We start from the raw sequence: 26,914 nt of genomic DNA, 5'->3' as shown, positions 1-26,914 counted from the left end.
CTGTACATAATGCAAATGATTGAACATGGTGTTAACATTGATTCAGTAACAATTGTCACTGTATTGACATTTTTGGATGATCATCCAAGTGGTAGTATTGGATTTATCAACTTACTTGGTATGTCCCTTAATCTGGTCACCTGCATATGAATATAACATACTGGAGGTGATGTTTCTCATGTGCTGTTTAATGCTATCCAGGTCTGCTAGGTCAAAAGCATTATGATGATATACATTGCCTGTCAGGTTGCCCCAGAGCTAGAGGTTACAAAGATTGAACTGATGGGCGCCTCCGTAGTCAGGTGGGAAGGAGCAGCAGTGCGTAGCACACGCTTCTTGATTAGACCGGGGTTCGAGCCCATCACCACCAAATACGGAGGATGCGGAAAGGTCAGTGAATAACCACCGCATATTCCCGGAGCAATATGGCCTTAGTTGCTAATGCTCCTAAAAACAAACAACAACAACATTGAACTGATCAAGGTAGCCACTCCATGGGAAATGAAACTTTATTATTTTTCACTGGTAAAATGCTTCCTGGATGTGTAGAAGAGCTCTATTTTTCATAAATACCATTGTTTCTTGACTTCCCTGGTGTTTCAGTTTGGAATGTCAACAATTGGTAACATGTCTTAGTTCCATTTGGCAGTAACTGAACTATGTATTGTAACTGAACATGTTACAATACATAGGATAATTTTCTTCTAGAAAGAATGAGCAATAATGAAGTTAACCACATAGTTACTTTATATGTATGTAAGGTGAGACATGCAGGATTTTATGGAGCAATCTTGTGAGATACGAAATGGCCCCATGTCTCAAATCATGCAAGTTTCAGCGTTCAAGTGGAAATAGGCTTGTTCTCTCTCTCTCTCTGAAAGCTGTTCCATAACCACCTGTTGTCTATCTCTATTCATGCCAACAAGTTAAGAGCAAATAACAGTAAAATTTCAGCATCATTTGCTTGCAGTTGTTCCTCACGTTGGACTGGGTATGGGTGTAACTGCAAAAATTTATGCAACTTTCAAATTGTCAAATGCAGGATATATTCAGCTCGCTTAGTTCTGTGTATGTATTGGTTCTGCTTCTGGTGTTAATACTGGTGCACACTGTCCACAGAACTTTCCACACCTGTAGAGCAATATCCTTAACCCAGGTAAGGGATTTGCATCCTTCCCCTGGTTTTCTCCCACAATCTGTTTCCCTGAATTATGCAGTCATTTTTTCTGACACAGCATGGTGTCGTCAGATTTTTTTGCTGGTGCTTGCAATACCTGTAATAGCAAATTGTAATCACTGGATTACTTTCACTCTTCCATCTAGTGTTCTTCATTGTACTCATGAAACACAATGCTATCCTCATTTGGATCATCTTACACCTTCTGCATTTATGTGCAGTGTTGTATATACAAATTGCCGGAAATGTTAATGATTTTTGGGTCCAATTTTGTTTTTCAAAATCACTTTTACATTTTCTGAATAACATGCCTAGTTGTAAATAAGGATATTTTAATTGTGCCCACCAAGTTCTTTAAAATACTTATTTAACTATAAATGGAATATAAGAAATACTCAAATGTTAATGGAAAGATTCAACAGGTATTCATTGCAGGACTTAATGGCCACTTGGTTTTTCCTAGTCCTATACAGTGTTTTATATTGTATTTTAAGCTATATATGGTATATATAAATATTGTCCATAAAATTTGAATGAAGTTAAGCGTAGTTAATTAATTATCTGTAACTTTAGCTCGTACAGACAGATATAACCATGAGGTGGAAGATTCTGAAGAAATTGAAGAAAATGAGGAAAATTCAGTTTTCAGTAGTTTTTCTTCATGCTCTCCTCGTTTTAGAAAGGTTTATTCTAGAGTTGAAAAGGAACTTGAAGAAGAACATATGTTGCAAGTAAGTACTTCAGTATTTATAATTCAACCTTTAAAGGAGCCATCAAACACAATCGTCTGCTGAGCTCAATGCATTTGTCCATCAGACAACACAGCAGCAACCCCCCCCCCCCCAATGAAAGTATTACTGGTCCCAGAGAAGGTAGCTGTTGTTTGTGACTCTGTACTTGCGGAAACAGGGAAAATTCTACATCATTAACTTTTGCCAGAAGCAAAATTTAATGATGTCATAGAACAGTTGCCATCTTTTAAGGTGATATTGTTGTACATATTGGTAATGACGATTTCAAATATACACAAACTGAGAATTTACTTAATAGGTATAAGCCAGAGTTGAGAAAAAGTCACTAAAGTCATGCTAGTGTGTGAATGATCCACTTGGTCTAATTAATATTTCAAGTCCCCAGTTGTAAGATATTCTGATTTACTGGCCCATTCTATATATCTATACAGTTGTTTGTTATACTCATCACATTCATTGGGCCTATGGCATACCCCTACTCAAACTACTCAACATTGCATTGGCCACACATGTCAACTGGATGCCAGTGACTTAGATTTCAAATACTTCTTAACTAAGCACATAACCCTGCCCCTCCTATCCTGTCTCTCCTTTCTGAGCACATTGTACTTCCCATATTCATATTCTGAATCACATGTGACTGAGTGATGCCATGTCTCCTATATTCCTATAATGATTCTGGATTTTATGACTTAATCAGTACTTGAAATTCATCAAATTTATTTACTGTGCTCCTACGATTAGTGTACATGGAAGTATATATACACCTGTTCTTAGTCTTAGTTACCCTAACACAGCCCATGTATTTACTTGTTCATTGATGACCCATAGCAGGGCTTGAAATCCCTGACATCTTGCTTTCCAGGCTGCTGTATGATCCAATGGATGCAGTGCAATAGTCGCTTTTGCCTCTGCCTCTAGTTGATCAGTTAGTCCATGTATTCCCCCCCATCCCCAAGCTAGCAGTTTCTGACCCACCTAAAACAGCCTCGATTGCATCAAGAATATTTACACTTCCTTCTATTTAAGTGTAGTAGTAATAATGGAAAATGATGCAAGAAAGCAAGCTTATAAGCTGGCTTTCTAATTATGCTTTGCTTAATAAGTGTATGCCATCCCTATAGAAACAGCCTCTCCTGTTAACCAGCACAGACCTGACTGAGAAAAATTCTACCCCATGATCCTTGCACAGTCTTTCTTCCCAAAATTCCCCTGTTCTTGTTAAATAATTCCTGAGCTCACCTTCCCTTAATATAATTAGTGCTATCATCATGTACAACAGTATTTATTACCTTTTGTGCCCTTAAAAGACAATAGCGACTCTACAACACCATGTACTTTTGCCCCTGGCAGACCTGCCCTGGTCCTATTCCACCTTTCCTTTTTTCATTACATATTTCTCATTTCCCTGACAATAACTACTTCCACTTGGTCCATTCATTCTGCCTTAGGGGTTGCCACTCCATTGCCTGACACAAAAGTGTAAAGTTTAGCATTGAGTTGGGCAAATTAGCATTAGTACGGGCATAGGATGCAAGAAAGCAAGCTTATACAGAATCAGCAAAAAAAAAAAAAACCTTCCCATTTGCTCTATCCATTTGCTCTAAAAGTTTTTCCAGTTCTTCCTTGAATTTATTTAAGCTATCAACTTCCTCAGCAACAGATGGAAATTTGTTCCAACAATTAATTACCTGCTAGCTAAAGGCAAATTTCCGCACATCTATTCTACAACTGTCTTTCCTCAATTTGAATTTATGCCTACTCAGGTTCGTAATCTGAGCAAGCGGAAGAATGCCATCAGAATTCAGCGTGCTCAACCCATTCAAGGCCTTATACACCTCAATTAGATCACCCCACAGGTCCCTAATCTCCAGCCACTGCAATTTACAGAACTTAAGGCTTTCTTGGTAAGAGGACTCCTTCATTCCCCTCACCAATCTTGTTGCCCTTCTCTATATATGCAACTCTGCATCTTTCCTAAAATGAGGCCTCCAGACCTGTACGCAGTACTCAAGGCATGGCCTGACATGGCTTTATACAAAGCGATAATCACCTCCTTTTCCCTACTAGCAAAATTATTGTATATCATTGACAATACCCCATGACTTGCTCTGGCAGCCAGTCTGCATTACTCAGAAAACTTCATATCTGACTGCACAATTACTCCCAGGTCTTTTTCGTTTTCTATCACCCTAAGTGTAGTACCACACAGTTGGTACATTTCTCTGGGCCTACTTCTATGCATATGCAATACTTTGCATTTGTTAATGTTAAACTTCAGTTGCCACTTCTCAGCCCATCTGCCCAAATTTTCTAGATCCTGCTGCAGTAGCACACTGCCATTACTGTCATTAACAACCCTGACAACCTTTGTATCATCTGCAAACTTCAACATTAAGCCTGATATACCTTCATCAATATCATTGATAAATATACAAAACAACAGTGGGCCAACAACAAACCCTGGGGGGCTCCACTAATAACATTAGTCCATGAAGAGTAGCATCCATTGTAGCAACTTACCCTTAATACCAAACTGCTCCAATTTGTACAGTAGTCTTCCATGCACAACAGTGTCAAAAGTGTTCCTGAAATCCAAGTATATGATATCAAAATTATTTTTTGCATCCACTTCCTTTGTAACCACATCATAGTATCCAATCAAATTTGTCAGACAAGACTTTCCCTTAACAAACCCATGCTGTGTCTGAATTATTACTGCAGCCTTGTCTAGATGACCCTGCAGCACAACTTTAACCAGTGACTCCATTATTTTCTCCAGAACAGAAAATAAACTAACTGGTCTGTAATTACTAGTGTTGCCCTTAGATCTCCCTTTGTGAATTGGGGATACATTTGCACATCTCCAGTCCATGGTGACTTTTCTTTTCCTGAGTCCAAGGATGCTCTCATCATTATGGCTAAGGGTTTGCTTACTTCCTTTGCCACCTCCTTTAATATAACTGGATAGATCCCATCCACTCTAAGTTTAACTTCAACAATTTCTCCTCCACTTTGCTCTCAGTTATTACAAAATCATTAAGAACCTTGTTACAGTTTGATAAATTTCCAGCATTTTCTTCCCTTAATAACTCCTCGTGTGAATGTAGATGCAAAATATTCATTGAGATTGTCAGCTATCTGAGAAGGATCATCAGTAGCCGAACCATCGATATCAAGTGAACCGATCTGATTCATCTCCTTCCTTCCAGAGTTTATATAAGTAAAGAAGTCCTTGCTGTTTTTCTTAACATCCTTTGCCAAAGATTTCTGGTAATCTACCTTTGCTTGCCTAATCTCCTTTGTGACTTGATTACTAACTAGCTTATATCTGCCATAGGCTTCTGGGTCGCCTGATAATTTATATGCATCCCATGTATTTTTCTTCTCTGCCATGAGTCTCATTAGTTCATCTGACATCCATTTAGGCCTAAACTTTGAACAATATTTCTTAATCGGTATGAAAAGTCTAGTAGCTTCCACGATTAGTTCCTTGAATTCTTCCCACTTCGAATTTGCTGTTGGTAACATTATCAGTTGGTCCCACTGTACAGAATTTAAAAACTGTCTGAGACCACAGTACTCACCTTTATGGAAGCAAAAACCCTTTCCTTTACACCTGATGGTAATTATATCTTTAAGTAAATCCCACAATAGTACACTGTGATTACTGCCACCTAGTGGTTCCTTTATCTTCAAATCTTAATGCACGAATAATCACTGCTGATAACCAGATGAAGAGTATTAACGCTCTTTGTTTTCCTCTCGAACTTGCTGCTGCAGAAAATAGGCATCCAATAAATCCACAAAAGTCTTGCTAGTGCGAGTGACCAACCCCTGATGGTTCATGGTGATGATCAGGTCTAGGTTCTGGCCCCTACCACATTCCGTAATATGCTGATACAAATAACAGTCATCTAGTTGATTTAAAAATTTTGTTTCTCATAGTAAGTTTCCCTTCCACTTGTCCCAGTCAGTTGGAGACAGATTGAAATATCCCATAATGAGACATTCTTATTTGCTAGCCCATTCCATTTGCATGTTTGAGGATGTCATTTTAATCTTCACAACCTTCTGGTCTATAGATTACTCCTACTCTCATTACACCTTTACTTAATAATCACTCACATGACACAGATTCTTAAATATCATGCATAACTTTTGAATCTGGGGAAAGCTTTACTCATGCTTGGGCTTCTTTTGAGAAGAAGCATGCCCCCACCACCTTTTTTATCTTCCCTATCTTTCTAAATATATCCTTCCTCGCACCAAGTGAAACTTGTTATTCCCTGTTTCTGAGAGACGTTACATTTCTGATAGTCCCATCACTTCAGCATTAGTTCTCATATAATGTTCTCATATAATTTACTATCCTGACATACTATTTAAGATTTTTAAGCTTTTTTTTCCCTAGTTTTAGCTCTTCCCTAATTTGAAATGCTGCTCACCTCAGAACATCTTGGCAGTATGCTGCAACTGCTAGTACAACAAACAAGAACACTCCTGGGGGGGGGGGGTGTCCAAGTGTGCTTACACCTCAGGAGTTCTTGATATAAACACATAATATGATATAAAGACATCGATATTACCCTGCCCTCCCCCCCCCAACTAGCAGTTTCCCTGAACCCTTCATCAGGTATCATCAGTGATACTGACAAAATTTTTTGCATAACCTGTGCTCAGATGCATCCCATCCCTACAAAATAGATTCCTTCTGCCTGTGAATGCAGGCCATGGTGATGAAAATTTCCCCCAAAAAGTCTTGCATAGTCTCTCAGATCTTGAGTTAATCCACAAGGCTTTCAGCATACAGTCCTAACTATTTCACCTGAAATAGTTAGGTACTGCAAATATATACTGCAAATATATACAAATTCACGTCACTTTTTCAGCATAATATTATGTTTATAATATTATCCACAAGGCTTTTAGCATACAGTCCTAACTATTTCACCTGAAATAGTTAGGTACTGCAAATATATACTGCAAATATATACAAATTCACGTCACTTTTTCAGCATAATATTATGTTTATCCAACAAATCATCAGCTTCTGTTTGTTTAATATCAACTGTTCCCAAGTGAATAATAATGCTTTCTTTACCCCCCCCCCCTTAAAATCTGACATTTTTTGGTGACATCATTAATTGTTCCTCCCGGCAGATGCATTAGTGTGTATGTCTGTTGGGAGAAACAATCTAGTCCACCTATTTTTAGTACAAAATATGTTCTTGGTGCTTTCTTAACGTGCATGTGTAGTTTTTGTAATATGGCTGCTGATAATATTAGTACAAGTTAATTATGATGAGTTCATTAAAATACAGATGAGATGGTTACAATTACAAATTAACACTTGTACAGTTTTAAGCTTATACACATAGTTATATGTGTATAAGGTTAAGTGTATTACTTTTGTAATACACTTTTTATAAATTTGTATCACAAAAGTAATACACATTTTTTTTAAAAAAAATGTGTGTAATTTAAAAATGTTGTGTGAGTGATTTCCTCTGATATACTTTATCCTGAATGTTGTGGTACAAAATTTAGGAGTAATTGGCCAATATGAGTTTGTTTCAGAAATCTAGGTTTTGATTTTCCATTGACTTGATGGAATGGTTCCACCCTACTTTGTCATTCAGTGTGCCAAGGTTTTTGGGAAAGAAGTCTTAATATAAATACAATGAATGAAAGTTTGTCAAAGTACAGCATTTGATTTCTTCACATACATCAGTTAGTTTCTGAACACTAATCTTTTTATGCTGGACACCTGTGGTTATGCAATGTTTCCACAAAGCCATTTGAAAGCCTGCCACACATTAATTCTAATACATTGAGTCATTTTTCAAAGCTTTCATTCTGTAGAAACTCTGCTTTGAGACACCACAAATATTCCCCTAACTTTTGCGGCACTGATCTTTGGAAATTTCTCAAATAATGAAATCATCTCAAATTCGTCTTATATATTGCTTTCACAAAACTCTTCATTAACAAGTTTAACATGGAGAGGTGGAAAGAAAATATTCCTGAAAATATACTGCACACTACTTGTTCCTGGCTCTCATATGTGCTTCTTTGAGACAAATCGTGGCTTATGTGGTGTGCAGTAGAATGGCTGTTCCAGAAGCTTAAAAAACATTTTGTGAAACACCAGTACACGCCCATCATCATGCCTATGATTTTGAAGTCCTTTGATGTGAGTGCCATACTTGGTGACAGGACCTCCTATGCTGCTGCATGTCCTTCGCATTCCCATCGCTGGGTTCCAGTACCTGCAGCCTAGATTCCAGGAATAAGATGTGTTTTCCATGCAGTCACAGCGCATGGCAAAAAAACCATGGAAACTTGGAAAGGGAGATCCTTGTGGTTGAGATGCCACTTCAGCACCAGCTTCGACAAGGCTGGAGGTCTTGGGATTGCTTGCCCATAAGGGTCTACCGTGTCAGTGCCATACTCCTACTCTGATTGTCTGAGGGGTAGGATTCAGGCTGGTGGTTGATAAGGGTATTATGTCTAGTTAGCCTTAGCATCCCACTCCTGATCTCATTTATTGATTGTTGGGACCGGTATTTGGCGCATTATAGCCTCAGTTGCTGATGCGCCAAAAAAACAAAAAACAAAAAACAAAAAAAAAACAAAACACAAACAAACAAACAAAGTTGGGTACTGCTCTTCCCATTTGGACTCCCTGGTAGGTGGGGAGCCCAGGCACAGACAAAATAAAACTTACTGTGAATCTTAATAATATAAATTCTTCTTCTGAAACCCCCAACACGATATCCTACCAAATAATCATACCATTCAAATATAAGAAGAGGCTCAGAACTGAAACTACATCAGGTCCAATACCCAAATAACTGATAGTCCCTTCCACCATTGAGAAACCTGTGAGGAAAATATCAGCCTTCTTTATTCAGAAGAGGTGGTACCTTCAAAATCTGTAAAATTTCTGCTCCTGAGCCACCTGTATTATGGAAATGCCAATTATGATAGCAGCTGATAAGACAATAAACTCATCCCAAGGCTTCATCTGAGAATGGGACCTTCTTGAAACTGCCCAAAGAAATCTGTTTTGACTAAAAAGCCAAGGAGCGGTAACTGCAAAATGAATGTTTGTGTTGAGATGAAAATATATTCCTCATGCTAAGCCTTATCCCAATCTTCAGTTCGCCGATGTCTCCAAATTCAGTGAAAGCCAGATACCTTACCTTCCCAGTAAGGCCATATATTCCAAAATCTTTAAGGTGCTTCAAGTGCCTGAAGTATGTACACCTACAAATGAGCTGTCTCCCTTGCAGAATCTCCCCGATGTGGAGAAAAGGACAATGAAATTACTGTATGTTCAGCTATTACTAAATGCCAAGACAAGCACCCTGTTAATCACAAGCATGCCAGCAGTTAAAGACGAAGAGGAGATACTAAGATTAAAGCAGAACTAAACTTAAAGAAAGCAAAAAAAAGCAGGTAAATCTATATATCGGTCTCAATTTAAAGCTCATGCAATTCTCTAACTAAACATAACCTTGATTCCTAGGAATCCATTGTCTACCCAGTTTGATTGGCAACATAATAGGGAGACCTAAGCACACATCGTTGCAGGGTAATAGTCCTGTACCGTATCCTTGTACAGAAAGGACGATGTCAAAATGTGAATGTTTCTTGATGGTCTCTGGGGTTCCCCCCATTAGCCGCTGTAACATCAGTATGGGACATGCCAGTGTCTCATGCAGATTCTTGAAAAGGTTTATGCTGGCAGTGTAGCAAGTGTAGTTGCGTAGAGTGATGTGCTTGTTCTGTTGAGTGTTGTTTGCCAGCTCCTGGCATCTTTGCAGGCATGGGGCATAGAACGAGTTTCACTGCCCCTTACCTATCCCTAAACACAAGAAGTGCGCCAGGATATACACAGTTAGTTATTTGGTTTTTAGGAGCATTAGCAACTAAGGCCGTATTGCTCCGGGATATGCAGTGGTCATTCCCTGACCTTTCCACATCCTCTGTATTTGGTGGTGACGGGCTCGAACCCCGGTCTAATCAAGAAGCATGTGCTACGCACTGCTGCTCCTTCCCACCTGGCTATGGAGGCACTGAAGGTATGCCCAGGAAGAGGTTCCTCCACAGAGGAGCATCTCCCCCCCCCCCTGCCCTCAGGGGAAAAAATTCTGAAAAGAGCATGGGTTACAGAAGGGAGAAATGGGGGTATGGGAGCGGGAATAGCTTATAGGTATAGCGGGGAGATAGAATTGAGGCTTCCCCTGCAAATTATTTGAGAAGTAGAAAGTAGGGTTTTTTTTTTTTTTTTTTATGAAAACTCGAAACACAAGAGGTATTAAAACCAATAGTACTTAGTACCATGCATGGGTTGGAGGTTGAGAAGAGAAAAGAAGATATTTGTTGACATTAGTCTTCAACTTCTGTAGACTGAAATTTTCAGGAAATATGTATGAAGGAAGGTTGTTCCAGAAAACAGCAGTTGGATGAATAAACGAAGAAGATGAAAAGTGGTTCTATGAGTTTTAAGTTAGACAGTAAATGGACGTTGGCGGCACATGTTCAGACTATTTTGAAAGAGAGAGTGGGAATTATAGAAGCCAATTCAGAAGAACAGTGACCATGGAAGTATCTGTAGAAAAGGCATGCTGCAGAAACAGTATATCTATGAGACAGAGTGGAGAGACTCTGTTAGAGATGAGTCATAAATTTACCTAACTGCCCTCTTGTGAATGGAATCTAGAAGCCTGAGAGAGGTTTGGAGGCACCACCCCAGATTTGGGAACAATATTCCATGGTAGGGCGGATTTGCAATTTGTACAGAGTGAACAGCTGTTTGGAAGAAAAGTAACACAGAGCGAAAGAGAAAGCCAAGTTTTTTAGATGCAGGTGAAGCAATATTTGTAATGTGCTGGTGCCAAGGGAGGTTAGAAGTCAGGGCAATCCCTAAAGAGGCGCCTCCGTAACCAGGTGGGCAGGAGCAGTGGTGCGTAGTACACACTTCTTGATTAGACAGGGATTCGAGCCCGTGACTACCAAATACAGAGGATGCGGAAAGGTCAGGGAATGACCACCACATATCCCCGGAGCAATATGGCCTTAGTTGCTAATGCTCCTAAAAAAAAAAAAATTCCCCAAAGAAGATGTATCATCTTGCCTAGAAATCAGAGTGCCACCAAAGATAAGCACAGGAGCAGAAGAATCATGGCTTTTATGATGCTGGCATACAGAAAGGACAGGTAATACAGGATGTGGGGGAAGGGTTATTCTCTTAGCTAAGAAGTACAGTAAACCCCCGCTATTTGCGGTATCTGTATTCGCGGTCGCTGATTTAATATAAAATGAAATCTAAGAAAATGTGAATTTTAAAGCGCCGTGAACTTTTTCTGCCATAAAAAAACATGGGCGTGGCTAAATTTATCTTTCCTGGTCAAAACAGCACTCGGTGGGTGGGGGGAGAGGGGTGAAAAAAATCGCAAGCGTGGATGTTTCTCGCTAATCCTTCTTCAGTATGTGTTATGTGCTTGTCATGGAAGGTTTCGTCGTTTGCTTTTAATTTATATGCTTATGAATTGAATAAATTTATCAATTTATAAATTGATAAATTTATTTATCACTTAAAAGTGATAAATCTACCGTTTTGCAGTATAAAACAGACTTTTTTTAGTGTGTTAATAGAAGAAAGTGACTTTATTGTGGACAAATCTTTCTAACCCGTACAAAAATATGGCTACGAATAACAAGGGAAATGTGAAAATATCAAAGAAGGTGATAACATTAGCGAATAAAATTGAGTTATTAGATAAAATTTCTAATGGTGAAAGTGTCTCCTCAGTGGCAAAACATTATAAAATCAATGAGTCAACAGTACGATCAATCAAGAAATCGGAAGAAAAAATCCACCGTTGTGACCATGAAAACACGCTAATTGTTTCAAAAATTTACTCTGTAACTCGTGATGTTAAATTAGAAAAAATGGAAAAGACTTTAAATCTGTGGATAGAAGACCGAACTCAAAATAAAATTCCGTTAAGTTCACTCATCATTCGTGAAAAGGCAAAACTCCTTTATCAACACTTTAGCGAAACTGGTGATAGCACTGGCAAGATAAGTTTTTTAGCTAGCAAAGGCGCTGGTTTGAAAGATTTGTTTGAAATTTCTAATAAATATTACATTTGATATTAAATTGTTTTCTTATTTTCATTTCAATGCCATATGCTTCGATTTCACTATGTAAAATTTCACTTGCATTTCACTATGTACTGTCTATGTTCATAGTCATATTATGAGGGCACATATAATATATAGACAAAATTTTAGACTAGTTTTTGTTATATATTTCATACTTTGGAACGGAACCCCTTTATTACAATGGGAGCCATAACTCAGTATTCGCGTTTTTGGTATTCACGGCATTTCTCAGGAATGTAACCCCCGCAAATAGCGGGGGTTTACTGTACAGTAATACCCCGAAGTTACGCGATAGGTGGGTCCGACGAAAATCGCGTAAGTCGAATTCGCGTAAGTCGGGGTACAACTTTGCATATAAATACATATAAATTTTGCTTAATTGGGACCAAGGACTAACAAAAACACTAGTTTAGAAGAAAAATATTAATAAAATTGCAGTTCTTTATACATATTAATACAAAATATGTATTAAAAAAACAAATGACTTACATTAAAAAGTTATTTCGATGTCGATGGCTTCATAAAATCTAACAAATTCGTCTGACGACACAGCGCGTTCTTTTTTTCACGCAGAATTTCTTCGTAGCAAGCTAATAATTTTTTTATTCCTTGCTTTGTAGCTATAACGTGTTCTTCGTTGGAGTCTATGTTTTCTAAAATTTTTAAGCCCTTTACAATTGAGCCCTTTTCAATTTTCAACCTGTCAAGTTTGCAATTGTCATGTGCTTTTCGCCGTTGCTTCGTTTAGGCCTGTAGCACGTGCAATATCACATGGTCTTTCATTTCGCTCAAAGCGTTTCAAAATTTCATATTTTTTTCTCTATCGACAGAGGCGGACTGGCCATAAGCCTTACCAGGGAAACCCCAGTGGGCCAGTGTGATTTTGGCCATAAACCATAGTATGAGGCCATTATAAATTTTCCCGGGTAGGAATTTTTGACCCAGTCCGCCTCTGTTTATCGATAATTGCTTTTCTTTTTCTCTCTGAATCTGCAGTGTCTTCACCAGGACGCTTCCTTTTCACACCTTTTAATTAAGTATTTTACTCATTTTTAGGGAATTTTTTTTCATAAAAATTTCAAAAAATTTCATATTTTTTTCTCTATCGACAGAGGCGGACTGGCCATAAGCCTTACCAGGGAAACCCCAGTGGGCCAGTGTGATTTTGGCCATAAACCATAGTATGAGGCCATTATAAATTTTCCCGGGTAGGAATTTTTGACCCAGTCCGCCTCTGTTTATCGATAATTGCTTTTCTTTTTCTCTCTGAATCTGCAGTGTCTTCACCAGGACGCTTCCTTTTCACACCTTTTAATTAAGTATTTTACTCATTTTTAGGGAATAAAGCACAATTACAAAACGAGGAGGCACGCTTGATACGCATAAACAAAGCTGCGGGCATGTAGCAACTGAATAAACAACACCATAAAGGCAGAGATACACTATTAACACCTCACATTTCTAGGGGTTACTACCATAAAACAATAAAAATCCAGTTGCGTTTCTGCTAGTGAAATCTGTTATAAACTGGTAGTAAACTCGATCTAATTGCATTTGCGATTATATCGATAGCTGGAATTGTGTTGGTTTTTACGTTATTATGGTGAAATGTGTTTCTCCTTCACTGATATAAAAAACATAAAAGCAGCAAGGTTGAATTTTGTTCATCTTTCGCTCTCATTCTCCGCCGTCGCACCGTATATCGATAACATATGAAAAACGACCTTGAAGATAGTGGGCGGCAGGGTTGCCGAACGAAAAAATCAGGAACCGCGTAACTCCGAGTTCGCGTAAGTCGGGGTATTACTGTATATAAAATCTAAGGCAGTGTATCCAGTTGACATGAGTGGCCAGTGCAATGTTGAGATAGTTTGGTGTGATATAAACACTGGGAAAACAAAAATAAGAGTAGGAGTGTTGTTGTTGGCCCAAGGACTGTGATGATGAGGGATTGAAGATTAAAGTATATGCAGACCTGTAAGCTTTGCTTCTGTTCCAGAGAAAATAGTGGAGTTACTGGTAAAGAAGCAATGAAAGGACATCTAGATTGGAATGCAATTATATGCCAGCCACAGCATGGATTTGTTAACTGAGTCTTGCCCAACCAGTATGATTAGATACTTTGATGCTGTAACAAAGCAACTTGTGAAAAATAATTTTGGCATCATACTTAGATTTCAGAAAAGCTTTTGATACTGTTATGCATAACAGACTGTTGTACAAATTAGAGCAATGTGATTTTAGGGGCATGTTACTTTGTGGATAAAAGGAATGCTTAGTGGGAGCAGCTGTTGTTGGTGACACTATTGTCAAGGAAGTGGGAAATGTGCTTTGTGAAAAGGGTAGGTGGAATAGGACCAAGGGATGTCTGTCTGTGGCAAAAGTTTGATCATATTGTAGAGGACTATCATCTTCTAACGTCATAAAAGGTGATACTGGTGTATATATTGATACCAATGATATTAATAGTGGGATTTACTTGACAAAATTTTATAATAAGCTAGATGAATAAGTTTTGTACCAGCCATGTTAAGAAAAATACGAGACGTTATCATTACTCTTGAATCAGATGGAATCATGGAGCTTACAGTATAGAAACCAATGGCAGGTAATGATGATGCAGTCATTAGCTGGAAGATGAAAAAACAGTTAAAGGCATGGGTTTTAATTTCAGAAACGGGAACTATGACAGTTGAAGATGCTAGTGGCAACTATGACTTAAGCAATTTGCAGAGGAAGGGTGAATATATTAGCATTATAGAATAACTTTAAATCAATAACAACAGAAGTCATGAATGCATACATACCATTAAGAAAATATAGAATGAGAGGATGCCATGATGGATGAATATGGAGATGGGCAGTGTAATAGAGCAGAAAAAGATGGCATGGGAAAATTAAAACATGATGAAAAGTACTGAACACTACAACAGCTACAAATTTATCTGGTTTTTTTTTTTTTTTTTTTTTTTGGTTTTTAGGAGCATTAGCAACTAAGGCCATATTGCTCCGGTGCGGTGGTCATTCCCTGACCTTTCCGCATGCTCCGTATTTGGTGGTGACTGGCTTGAACCCCTGGTGTAATCAAGAAGCTTGTGCTACGCACTGCTGCCCCTTCCCACCTGGCTACGGAAGCGCCTAAAAATTTATCTGTAATAGTACCACAAAAGGGGTTAGAGCAGCTAAGGCTGATTATGAGAAAGCACTAACTAAGAGAGCAACAAATAGGGCAAGGAGTTTTTCATGAATGTGAGTACAAAGAAGAAGAAGAAAAATCAGATTTGACTCTTGTGTAATGGATATGGGAAAGTGTTAGATAACCCATTCCATTTAAAGTACCAGTTTATTAGCCACTACCTAGACCGAAGTCTATCCTTGGATATTTTATAAATTTTATTAAGCAATAGAAGTTATTGGAACTAAAGTAAATAAAATAAAATTAACTCGAACTAACATCAAATCAAATAGAGCATGAGTGCCAATTGCCCCCAACCAAGGAATAATAGCATATGATAAAAGAAGCCTCATCCAAGTGAGTTGGGTTACCATGCCAGCCTCTGCTATCTAGATGTTCTTAAAATCATCCTCACCTTGAAAACTTTAGGAATATAATCATTAAAATAAGAAGATAATCTTCTCTCAGTAAACAGGATCCACAAACTATTCTGATTTAATACTCCAACTAATCTTTCTAAATAAGATCTCAAGTCAACATAATTGTTGCATTCAAACATAATATGAGCAGAATTCTCAACTTCACACAAGTACATAGGTCACTTAAGGACAAACCTAGCTGACATAATCTTTGAGCAAGCCCATGTCCATTGATGAGGAATGCGGCATTTAATCCAAATTGGAGCCGAGGGTTTCTTTTCACATCTATAATATTTACTCTTGGCAAAAACATAAAAGTTTGTCTCCCTTTCTGGCTGTTATTCCATCTAGATTTCCACAAATTATATGTATCATTCATTAATCTTTTCCTTTCAATTTTAAGTCAATTCTAGAAAACAATCTGTTAACATCAGGGCAAGACGTTATACCCAAAATTTTAACATAAATTATTTTTAACATCCCAGAAAGCAGAATCATCAAATCAACAGGAAATCTCCCTGCCATCATCTGCAAAACTTCTTTAGAAGCTGTGTGAACAAGCATGAGTTGTACTCAGAAGTGCGAAGTTCTGTTTGCAAAAAATATTTTTGAATAAATGAATTTGATATTCTGTGTACCAATCTCCAGAAGCATAGGTTGCTATGGGGATAAATAAACAGTCATACAGTAAATTGAGAGAGCGTCCTTCAATTCTCCAGTCAACTCTAATCACTCTTCTGAGCTTGGCATATAAGAAGCGAATCTTATACTTTTAAAATTTCACATGCTCTGTAAAGAAAAGTCACTCCTCTAAGTAACAGCCCTGCCAACCATCCCCAAATATTGTTCAGTTGTTGTTCTAACATACCAAAGAGAGACTCCCCCTGTGCTCTCACAGCTGGATGTCTATTCATGCTTAAATGCCCTTTAAGCAACATGTGCACCATTTTTGTGAGATCTGTAATTTATGCAGTTCCCATATGTATTTCAAGAGCATTCGCTGCTCCAGCTTACATTAGCCTCTACTCATGCTAATGCTACTATCGACTGGCATTAACATTAGTACAGGTATATGATGCAAGAAAACAAGCTTATACAGCATCAGCCAAAAAAAAAAAATATTCCCATTTCACCCGTCCATTCAGTCTTAAACGTTTGTCCAGTTCTTCCTTGAATTTATTTAAGCTGTCAACTTCTACAACAACATATGGAAATTTGTTCCAGCAATCAACTACCTGCTGGCTAAAGGCACCTTGCAAGGTGCCTATTCTCCAGACGCTGCAATTTGCAGTACTTAAGCCTTTCGGTTATTAAGATATACGAAATACTTAATAACTGTTATTTCATTCGATCCCAGCCATTGTTTTTGTATATAGTGGTAGGGAATTCAAATTTTTACTTGAGGTAGTTAGGTAGCTCTAACGTATAATTTATAGAGTATAACGCTTTGCTGTTTCTATTAGATAGTGTAGTATTGACATTTAATTAATTTAATTTATTGATTTTATTAATTTAAAGTATCATGCCCCAAACTAGAGCAGCAAAGCAACGGGCTCAAAGTGGCAGGAGTGGTGTGACTCGGGGGAGAACTGAGGGGGGCGATTCTCCAACGCATCACAGCCTAAAAAAATGTGCAACTTATAAAATGTTTGCCGAACTCTCTGGAACGGAACATGACATTGCCATGGGGGATGTCTTTGTGTGTGCGTGATGTAAGGAGTGTAAGGAAATCAGGCGACAACTCAGCGTTGTTATGGGCCTATATGAGAGTTTGAAGGACAGTGTGGATGCCCTCGAAAGATCTAAATTGAGGGGCCCATCAGGCTCTCAGCTGCCCACATCAACGCCAGAGCTTGCTCTTTTTGGTCATCGCGCAACACAGCGGCAACCCCCAAAGCAGAATGCGCTGGTCCCTCAGGAACTAGTAGTTGTTGGAGACTCTATTGTCAGGGAAACGGGAAACATGCTTTGTAAAAAGGATAGGTGGAACAGGACCAGGGTATGTCTGCCAGGGGCAAAGGTTGATGACGTTGTAGAGCGGATATCATCTTTTAAGGGCACAAAAGGTGATATAGTTGTACACGTTGGCACTAATGATATTAGGAGTAGGAGACCGGCAGAATTACTTAACAAGTACAGGTCACTGTTGAACAAAAGCCGAGAATTAGGGTTGAATTTGAAAGTGTCTGCAATTCTGCCTAGACACGATAGAAGGGAGTATATGATGAGAGCCTTGTCGATCAATTCGGCCCTGGAAAGATTGTGCAAGGCTCAAGGGGTAGAATTTTTTCCAGCCTGGACTGTACTTGTTAACAGGAGAGACTGCTTCTATAGGGATGGGATACACCTAAATAGAAAGGGTGCAAGAATATTTGCTGATGCTTTCGAGGCAGTGTTAGGTGGGTCGGAAAACTGCTAGCTTGGGGGGATACAAGGACTAATAGTTTTAACAGTAGCCGTAGGCAGAGGTGAAGGTGATTTTCTTGCACAATTTCTATTAGAATAAGTAGCGACCTGGAGCGTGGGGTGTTGGGGGTTTCAGGGACGGATGGCAGTCATCCTGAAATAGGTGGTATATGGGATGTGTTAGGGTAACTAAGAATAGGAGTATGTATGCTTGCATGTATACCAATGCTAGAAGTATAGTAAATAAATTTGATGAATTTGCAGTGTTGGTCAAGACATCAAAGGCGGATATTGTTGGGATAGCAGAGACGTGGTGTCACACAGATATAAGGAATGCTGAACTGGAATTTGGGGAGTACAATGTGTACAGAAAGATCGACAGGATAGAAAGGGAGGAGGCGTTATGCTGTTAATTAAGAAAAACATAAAATCAAAAGAAGTGCATCCAGTTGATATAGATGAACAGTGCACTGTTGAGTCAGTTTGGTGTGACACAAGCACTGCGAAAGCAAAAATAAGAGTAGGAGTGTGTTATAGGCCTAATGAGTACAACGAACAATTGTACAGAGAAATAGAGTGGGCTAGTAAATCGGAATGTCTTATAATGGGGAATTTTAACTTCCCAGATATTGACTGAAACTTGTGGGTTGGTCACTCACACACTAGTCAGACTTTTGTGGATTTATTGGATGATTGTTTTCTGCAGCAGCATGTTCAAGAGGCAACCAGAGAAAGTAATACTCTTTATCTGGTTATCAGCAATGATCATTCGTGTATTAAAAATTTGCAGATAAAGGAACCACTAGGTGGCAGTGATCACAGTGTATTGATGTGGGATTTACTTAAAGATTTAATTACCATCAGGGGTAAAGGAAAGGGTTTTTGCTTCCGTAACGGTGAGTACAGTGGTCTCCGACAGTTTTTAAATTCTGTACAGTGGGATAAACTGACGATGTTACCAACAGTAAATTCTAAATGGGAAGCATTCAAGGAATTAATCGTGGAAGCTACTAAAAATTTCATACCTATTAAGAAATATTGTTCAAGGTTTAGGCTTAAATGGTTATCAAATGAACTAATGAGACTCGTAACAGAGAAGAAAAATGCATGGGATGCATATAAATTATCAAGCGACTCGGAAGCCTATGGCAGATATAAGCTAGTCTGTAATCAGGTGACAAAGGAGGTTAGGCAGGCGAAGGCAGATTGCGAGAAATCTTTGGCAAAGGATGCTAAGAAAAATAGCAAGGATTTCTTTACTTATATAAACTCTAAAAGGAAGGGGATGAATCTGATTGGTCCACTTGACATCGATGGTTCGACTGTTGATGATCCTGCTCAGATAGCAAACAAACTGAATGAGTATTTTGCATCTACATTCACACATGAGGAATTATTAAGGTTTGAAAATGGCAGAAGGTTATCAAATTGTAGCAGGATACTTAATGATTTTGTAATAACTGAAAGCAAAGTGGAGGAGAAATTGTTGAAGTTAAACATAAGAAAAGCACCTGGGGCGGATGGGATCTATCCAATTATATTAAAGGAGGCGGCAAAGCAACTAAGCAAACCCTTAGCCATAATTATGAGAGCATCCTTGGACTCAGGAGAGGTTTCCACGGTTTGGAGATGTGAAAATGTATCCCCAATTCACAAAGGGGGATCGAAGGGTGACATGAGTAATTACAGACCAGTTAGTTTAACTTCTGTTCCGGGTAAAATAATGGAGTCACTGGTTAAAGATGCATTGCAGGATCATCTAGACAAGACTGCAGCAATAATTCATACACAGCATGGGTTTGTTTAGGGAAAGTCTTGTCTGATAGGACAAATTTGATAGGATATTATGATGTGGTTACAAAGGAACTGGATGCAAAAAATAATTTTGATGTCATATATTTGGATTTCAGGAAAGCTTTTGACACTGTTGCGCATGGAAGACTATTGTACAAATTGGAGCAGAAAGGTATTAAGGGTAAGTTGCTACAATGGATAAAAGGATGGTTAAGTGGGATAAGACAGAGGGTAATGAGTGGGTGCTGCTCTTCTTGGACTTATGTTATTAGTGGAGTCCCACAGGGTTCGGTGTTAGGTCCTCTGTTGTTTTGTATATTTATCAATGATATTGATGAAGGTATATCAGGCTTAATGTCGAAATTTGCAGATGATACAAAGGTTGGCAGGGTTGTTAATGACAGTAATGGCAGTGTGCTACTGCAACAGGATCTAGATAATTTGGGCAGATGGGCTAAGAAGTGGCAACTGAAGTTTAACCTTGACAAATGCAAAGTACTGCATATGGGTAGAAGTAACCCCAGAGAAACGTACCAACTGTGTGGTACTACACTTAACCTGGGAGTAATTGTGCAGTCAGATATGAAGTTTTCTGAGTAATGCAGACAGTCTGCCAGAGCAGGTCATGGGGTTTTGTCAATGATATATAGGAATTTTGCTAGCAGGAAAAAGGAGGTGATTATCCCTCTGTATAAGGCAATGGTCAGGCCACGCCTTGAGTACTGCGTACAGGTCTGGAGGCCTCATTTTAGGAAGGATGTAGATTTACTTGAGTGTGTAAAGAGAAGGGCAACAAGATTGGTGAGGGGAATGAAGGGATCCTCTTACCAAGAGAGGCTTAAGTTCTGCAAATTGCAGTGGCTGGAGACTAGGCACCTGCGCGGTGATCTGATTGAAGTGTATAAGGCCTCGAATGGGTTCAGCATGCTGAATTCTGATGGGATCCTTCCACTTGTTCAGATTACGAAACTAAGGGGGCATAAATTTAAATTAAGAAAGGAAAGATGTAGAATAGATGTGCGGAAATTTGCCTTTAGCCAGCGGGTGGTTAATTGCTGGAACAAACTTCCATCTGTCGTTGTGGAAGTTGATAGGTTGAATAAATTTAAGGAGGAACTGGACAGGCATTTGGAGGGAATGGTGTGATTTTTTTTTTTTTTTTTTTTTTTAGCTGATGCTGCATAAACTCATACACTTGCTTTCTTGCATCAAATGCCACTGCCACTACTACTACTACTTTCTTGGTAAGGAGATCTCTTCATTCCTCTCAACAATCTTGTTGCCCCCTTCTCTGTACTTGTTCTAGCAAAGCTACATCCTTCCTAAAATGAGACCTCTAGACCTGCATGCAGCACTCAAGGTGTGGCCTGATAAGGAGGTGTCCCCTTGTTCCTGCTAGAAAAATTCCTGTATATCATTGACAAGACATCATGAGCTATTCTTGCAGACTGTCTGCACTGCTCAGAAAACTTCATATCTGACTCCACAATTATCTCCAGGTCTTTTTCATTTTCCACACAGTTGATATGTTACTCTGAGGTTCTGCTACCTGTATGCAGTACTTTAAAATTCAGTTGCCATCTCTCAGCCCGTCTAGCCAACTTTCCAGATCCTGTTGCAGCAGCATACTGTCATTAACAACCCTGCCAACCTTTGTATCATCTGCAAACTTGGACATTAAGCTTGATATACCTTCATCAATATCATTGATAAATATACAAAACAACAATGGGCCCAACACCAAACGCTGGGGAACTCCACTAATAACATTATTCCATGAAGAGCAGTGTCTGTTGATTACCACTATCTGTCTGCTTCAATTTGTAAGTAATCTTCCATGTGCAACACTAGTAAAAGCCTTCCCGAAGTCCAAGTTCCTTTGTCACCACATTATAGTATCCAGTCGAATTGGTCAGACAAAACTTCCCATTAACAAACTCATCCTGTGTCTGAATTATTACTGCAGTCTTGTCTAGGTGTTCCTGCAGTGCTTCTTTAACCATTGACTCAATTATTTTCCCGTAACAGAAGTTATGCAAACAGGTCTATAATTATTTGTGTCACCCTTTCATTCTCCCTTTGTGAATTGGGGATACATTTGCACATCTCCTGTCCGTTGGGACCTCCCTGAGTCCAAGTATGCTTTCATAATTATCTTAGATAACCCAACTAATATTGGTGAAGAATAAGTACTTCTCGTTGATCTCAACTGACCCTTGATAGTTAGGAGAGGCTTGGCGAGTGAGGCTGGGACATGAAATTAACGATTTCTAAATTAGAGATGACTTTATTAGAACAAATTTCAAGTCTAAAGCAAGTAAGGCTTGTGGAGTTGATGGCATATAGCCAGTAATTTTTAGCGAGTCAGCCAGACAGTGTATTGAAGCATTGAGGTTAATTATGAGGAAATCTTTTGGCTCAGGAGAGATTATTTTGGATTGGAAAACTGTGAACGTATCGCCAATACATAAAAACGGTTCTAAGAGTAAAGTCAATAAATACAGATCAGTTAGTCTAACTTCAGTGGCAGGGAAAATCTTGGAGGCAGTGATTAAGAGTTCAAACCAGGGATGTTTAGATAGAAATTGCATTCTGAATACAACAAGTTTCCATTGCTTTTGTTAGCGGGGAGGAACCACTTATCTGGTTAGCTTTATTTGACACAGTTACTTTTGAGCTGTATGTAGGGAACTATTTCAACGTAGTTTATTTGGATTTGAGCAAGGCATTTGACTTATTCCCTCATGAGAGATTACTGTATAAGCTTGAACATGTTGGGATTATTGGAAGTACAGTCAGTCCTCGTATAGCATGATAGTTGTGTTCCTAGAAGCCCTCGTGCAATTCAAAATCATGCAATATAAACAACAGGCCCTATGGGAAAAACAGGGTTAGGTGCCAACCACCCAAGATTGGACACACACTTGTAACCAAAATATTACCAAACACAATAAATTATTCCAGTGCACCTCTGTTTATCGATATTGCTTTTCTTTTTCTCTCTGAATCTGTAGTGTCTTCACCAGGATGATTCCTTTTCACACCTTTTAAGTATTTTACTCATTTTTAGGGAATAAAGCACAATTAAAAAATTAGGAGGCACGCTTGATACACATAAACAAAGCTACTCACATGTAACAACTGAATAAACAACACCATAAAGGCAGAGATACACTATGAATACCTCACTAGCTCATATTTTACTAAAGCACATTTCTGGGGGTTACTACCATAAAACAATAAAAACGATTTCCAGGTGCATTCCTTCTAGTGGAATCTGTTATAAACCGATAGTACTCGATCTAATTGCATTTGTGATAATACCGATAGCTGGAATTGTGTGGGTTTTTACGTTATTATGGGGAAATGTGTTTCTTCTTCACTGATATAAAAAACATAAATACATTTTCAGAATCTTCTCTTCATTACTAATCGTGTTGCGTTCAGTTGGGATGATTTCGCGTTCAACTTCCATTTCTTGTAAACAGAAAGGCGAATCATGCATAAGCAAATTCGGTTCGTGTTATATACGATATCGTTCCCCTATTTATAAATTGTGTATGATCGAATTCGTGTATTGTAAACATGTGTTATACAAGGACTGACTGTATTCTGAGATGCCTTGCTGGGTGGCTGCAGGGCAGAAGTTTGTGATTAATGAATATTCTTCAGCTTGGTATAATGTCAGAAGTGAGGACACACAGGGATCAGTTCTTGAACCACTGTTGTTTCTGAATTTTTTTCATAAGCAAATTGACAAAGGGAGGAAAAGGTGTATTGTGAAAATTTCCATATGATGTAAATATTGGAAGACTAGTTAATGATCAGTACAAAGCAGTGCTACAGGATGACTTGAACATGCTTCAAGAATAGTCACAAACATGACTATATTTTAATGCAGGAAATGAGAATTTATAGTCTTACACTTTATGAATATCAACCCCAAAATTACTTATACCCTAGATAAGGTTAAATTTAAAGAAAGTAGAGGAAGAAAGGGATCATAGATTATGATATGGGCAGGTATGAAGTTCTCTGAGTAGTGTAAACAGGCTGCCAGGAAAGCCCTTGGTGTCCTTTGGATGAGTTATTGAACAGTAGCCTAGAGATAGGGAGGTCATAATCCCACTGTATAAGGTAGTTACAAGACTGTACTTGGAATACTGTGTCGAAATATGGAGACGTCATCTAAAAAAAAAAGGCATTAAGCTTCTTGAAATGGTGCAAAGACAGACAGTTCGCATTGTGAGATCAGCAAATGGATGACCATATGAGGAAAGATCGATTATGCTGGTTATAGAGCTTGGCAAACAGGCACCTTGGGGGGGGGGGGCTCGTTGAGGTACATAAAGCCCCGAGAGGGGTTAGCAAAATGAATGAGGGCAAAAATTTCGCTGTTAAAGAATTCCAGAACTAGGGGCTATAAATTCTTTTGCTTAATGAGTTGCTACTTTATGGCTGCATGTGACTACATTGGTGCAAAAGTTCCCATTGAAAATTGACACTCTTATAAATGCTGAAGTAGCACAAATTTCATCAAATTTTTCATTTTTTGTGCACAAGTTTCCAGTGCTTCATGATGCCATTAAAAAATAAAGAAATAGTTGAAGCATTAGATGTTTTGCAGTATCTGTTCTGTCACTTTCAGTGGGGCAACATAGCAGACACTATTATTAAAGAAGAGAGAATTGATGTACAGTAGTCCTTCGTAACTGAAAAGGAGACTAGGAACCTTTTTATAACAAATTATCCCTATTAATTCTCACCATTTTAACAAATCCTCATAACCTGTCGGTTAGGAAAACAAAAAACTGAGTTCAGATCTTCTCTTTCTCATGAAGCTTTGGAAATGCACCTAATATCAAAGTCTAGATAACAGAGCCATTGTTATTAATAAAACTTTGACTCAGCATTTCTGAAGAGGGCAGAATTTGTAGCAGTATCTTTTTGGAAAAATTAAACAGCAATTGATACCCAACCGAAATCCAGACAGAAGAATGTTAGGTAAGCTAGTTTTTTTTTTTTTTTTATGATAACCCCAAACACGAGAGGTATTAGAACCTATAGTACTTGGTACCGTGCTTGGGTTGGAGGTTGAGAAGACAAAAGAAGATATTTGTTGACATTAGACTTGAACTTCTGTAGATTGCAATTTTCAGAAAATACATATGAAGGAAGGTTGTTCCAGAAATTGGCAGTTGAATGAATAAACGAGGAAGATGAAAAGTTGGTTCTGTGAGTTTGAAGTTGGACAGTAAATTGATGTTGGCTGGTGGCGGCATGTGTTTGGACTGTTTTGAAAGAGAAAGCAGGAATTATAAAAGCCAATTCAGAAGAACAGTGCCCATGGAAGTATCTGTAGAAAAGAGCATGCAGCAGAAACAGTACATCTATGGGACAGAGAGTGGAGAGACTCTGTTAGAGAGAAGTCATTAATTAACCAAACTGCCCTCTTCTGAATGGAATCAAGAAGCCTGAGAGAGGTTTTGGGAGCACCGCCCCAGCTGTGGGAACAATATTCCATAGTAGGGCGGATTTGCGATTTGTACAGAGTGAACAGCTGTTTGCAATAAAAGTAACGCCGAGAGCAAAAGAAAAAAACCAAGTTTTTTAGATGCAGAAGAAGCAATATTTGTAATGTGCTTGTGCCAAGAGAGATTAGAAGTCTGGGTAATTTCCAAAACAGATATATCATTTTGCCTACAAATCGGAGTGTCACGAAAGATAAGCATATGAGCAGAAGAATCCTTTTTGCAAGATGTAAGACAAGACTGAGTTTTAGAAGGATTGAAATCAACCATTGTCTATGCCCCACTGGTCAATTACCTAGAGGTCGGCACTTAAGAAATTGGTAGCGGATATTCGAGAAGTTGAAGGTGATTGAGCAGGGCAAGGTTTTTCGAAATGGAAAGTGGAATGCAATGTGCTATCATCATCAAAGCCATGGATAGGATTTCCAGTCAATGGAAGAAGGTCATTAATATACATAAGGAAAAGAGTGGGGGAAAGAACTGAACCATGGGAGACACCAGCATTAGAGGAGAAGTTAGAAGACAGAGAGCCATCTACCATCACCCTCAGTGAGTGATCAGAGAGAAAACTGGATAACCAATTACAAAAAACAGTTGGCAAACCATAAGATGGAAGCTTTTTGTTTAGAAGACCTTTATGCCAAACACGATCAAAAGCCTTTGAGATGTCAAGAGCAATTACTTGTGTTTCACCAAACTTTTCCATTGAATTTGTACATAAATGATTCCATCGACACTGACAGAATCCATATTGGCGATCGTTGATCAGACGGAAGGTTTCTAGGCAGTTTAAGAGTTGGCGGTTAATTAATTTCTCCATTACTTTTGAAAGAGTAGATGTAATTGCAATGGGACAATAATTGGATGGGAGGGACTTGTCACCCTTTTTAGGAATTGGCTGGATATAAGCAAATTTCCAAACAAGGAAAAACACCTTTAGAATAAGAAACTGAAAAAAAGTGGCAAAGAACACAAGTAAGTTAAGGAGCACAGGTTTTGAGAACAAGTGGAGAAATACCATCAGAACCTGGAGCTTTCGTAGTATCGAGATTCATTAAAATCCTTCTGACATCCTTTTGATGGAAGACCACAGGAGGCATTGAATCGAGCATGTTGGGAATGGTGGGAGGTGTTTTATGAGATCATTAATACATGAGTTGGAAGAGAAATGGGATGCTAGCAGGTCAGCTTTATCCTTGACTGAACTGACAACAGAACCATCTGGTTTTGACAGAGGTAGGAGCAGAGATGGGCAAAAGTTGTGGCCAGTAGCTTTGGCAAGAGACCAGAATGCTCGACTACTATTAGGGCAAGAAGCAAGTTTTCTACTCTTAGCCTGTTTGAAATCTAGTTTGGACTGATTAATGACCGTTTGTTGTGAGCTTTGGTGTAGACAGAAAATCAAACTGAAGAATTGGAAACAAGTCAATTACAATATGCAACGTTCTTCTCTTGAACAGCCTTAGCACATTTATTGGAAA

The 26,914-nt window shown here is 38.6% G+C and overlaps 1 protein-coding gene across 2 annotated transcripts in view; it reads left to right on the top strand.

Moving 5' to 3' along the window:
* LOC150074877 (microtubule-associated serine/threonine-protein kinase 3-like) overlaps positions 1 to 26,914 on the top strand; it is a 644,779-nt gene that overhangs the window by 505,472 nt on the left and 112,393 nt on the right. For both annotated transcript variants that reach the window (XM_090389436.1, XM_090389435.1), the window contains one exon: positions 1,751 to 1,908. In XM_090389436.1, the coding sequence (XP_090245562.1) occupies positions 1,751 to 1,908 (158 nt within the window). The remainder of the gene's footprint in view (positions 1 to 1,750; positions 1,909 to 26,914) is intronic.

This window comes from Mastigoproctus giganteus, unplaced genomic scaffold (assembly GCF_048544385.1).
Source record: "Mastigoproctus giganteus isolate SK-2022 unplaced genomic scaffold, ASM4854438v1 scaffold_18, whole genome shotgun sequence".
Classification (NCBI taxonomy): Eukaryota; Metazoa; Arthropoda; class Arachnida; order Uropygi; family Thelyphonidae; genus Mastigoproctus; species Mastigoproctus giganteus.
The sequence above is the reverse complement of the archived record's forward strand: the minus strand, read 5'-3'. Positions and strand labels throughout refer to the sequence as shown.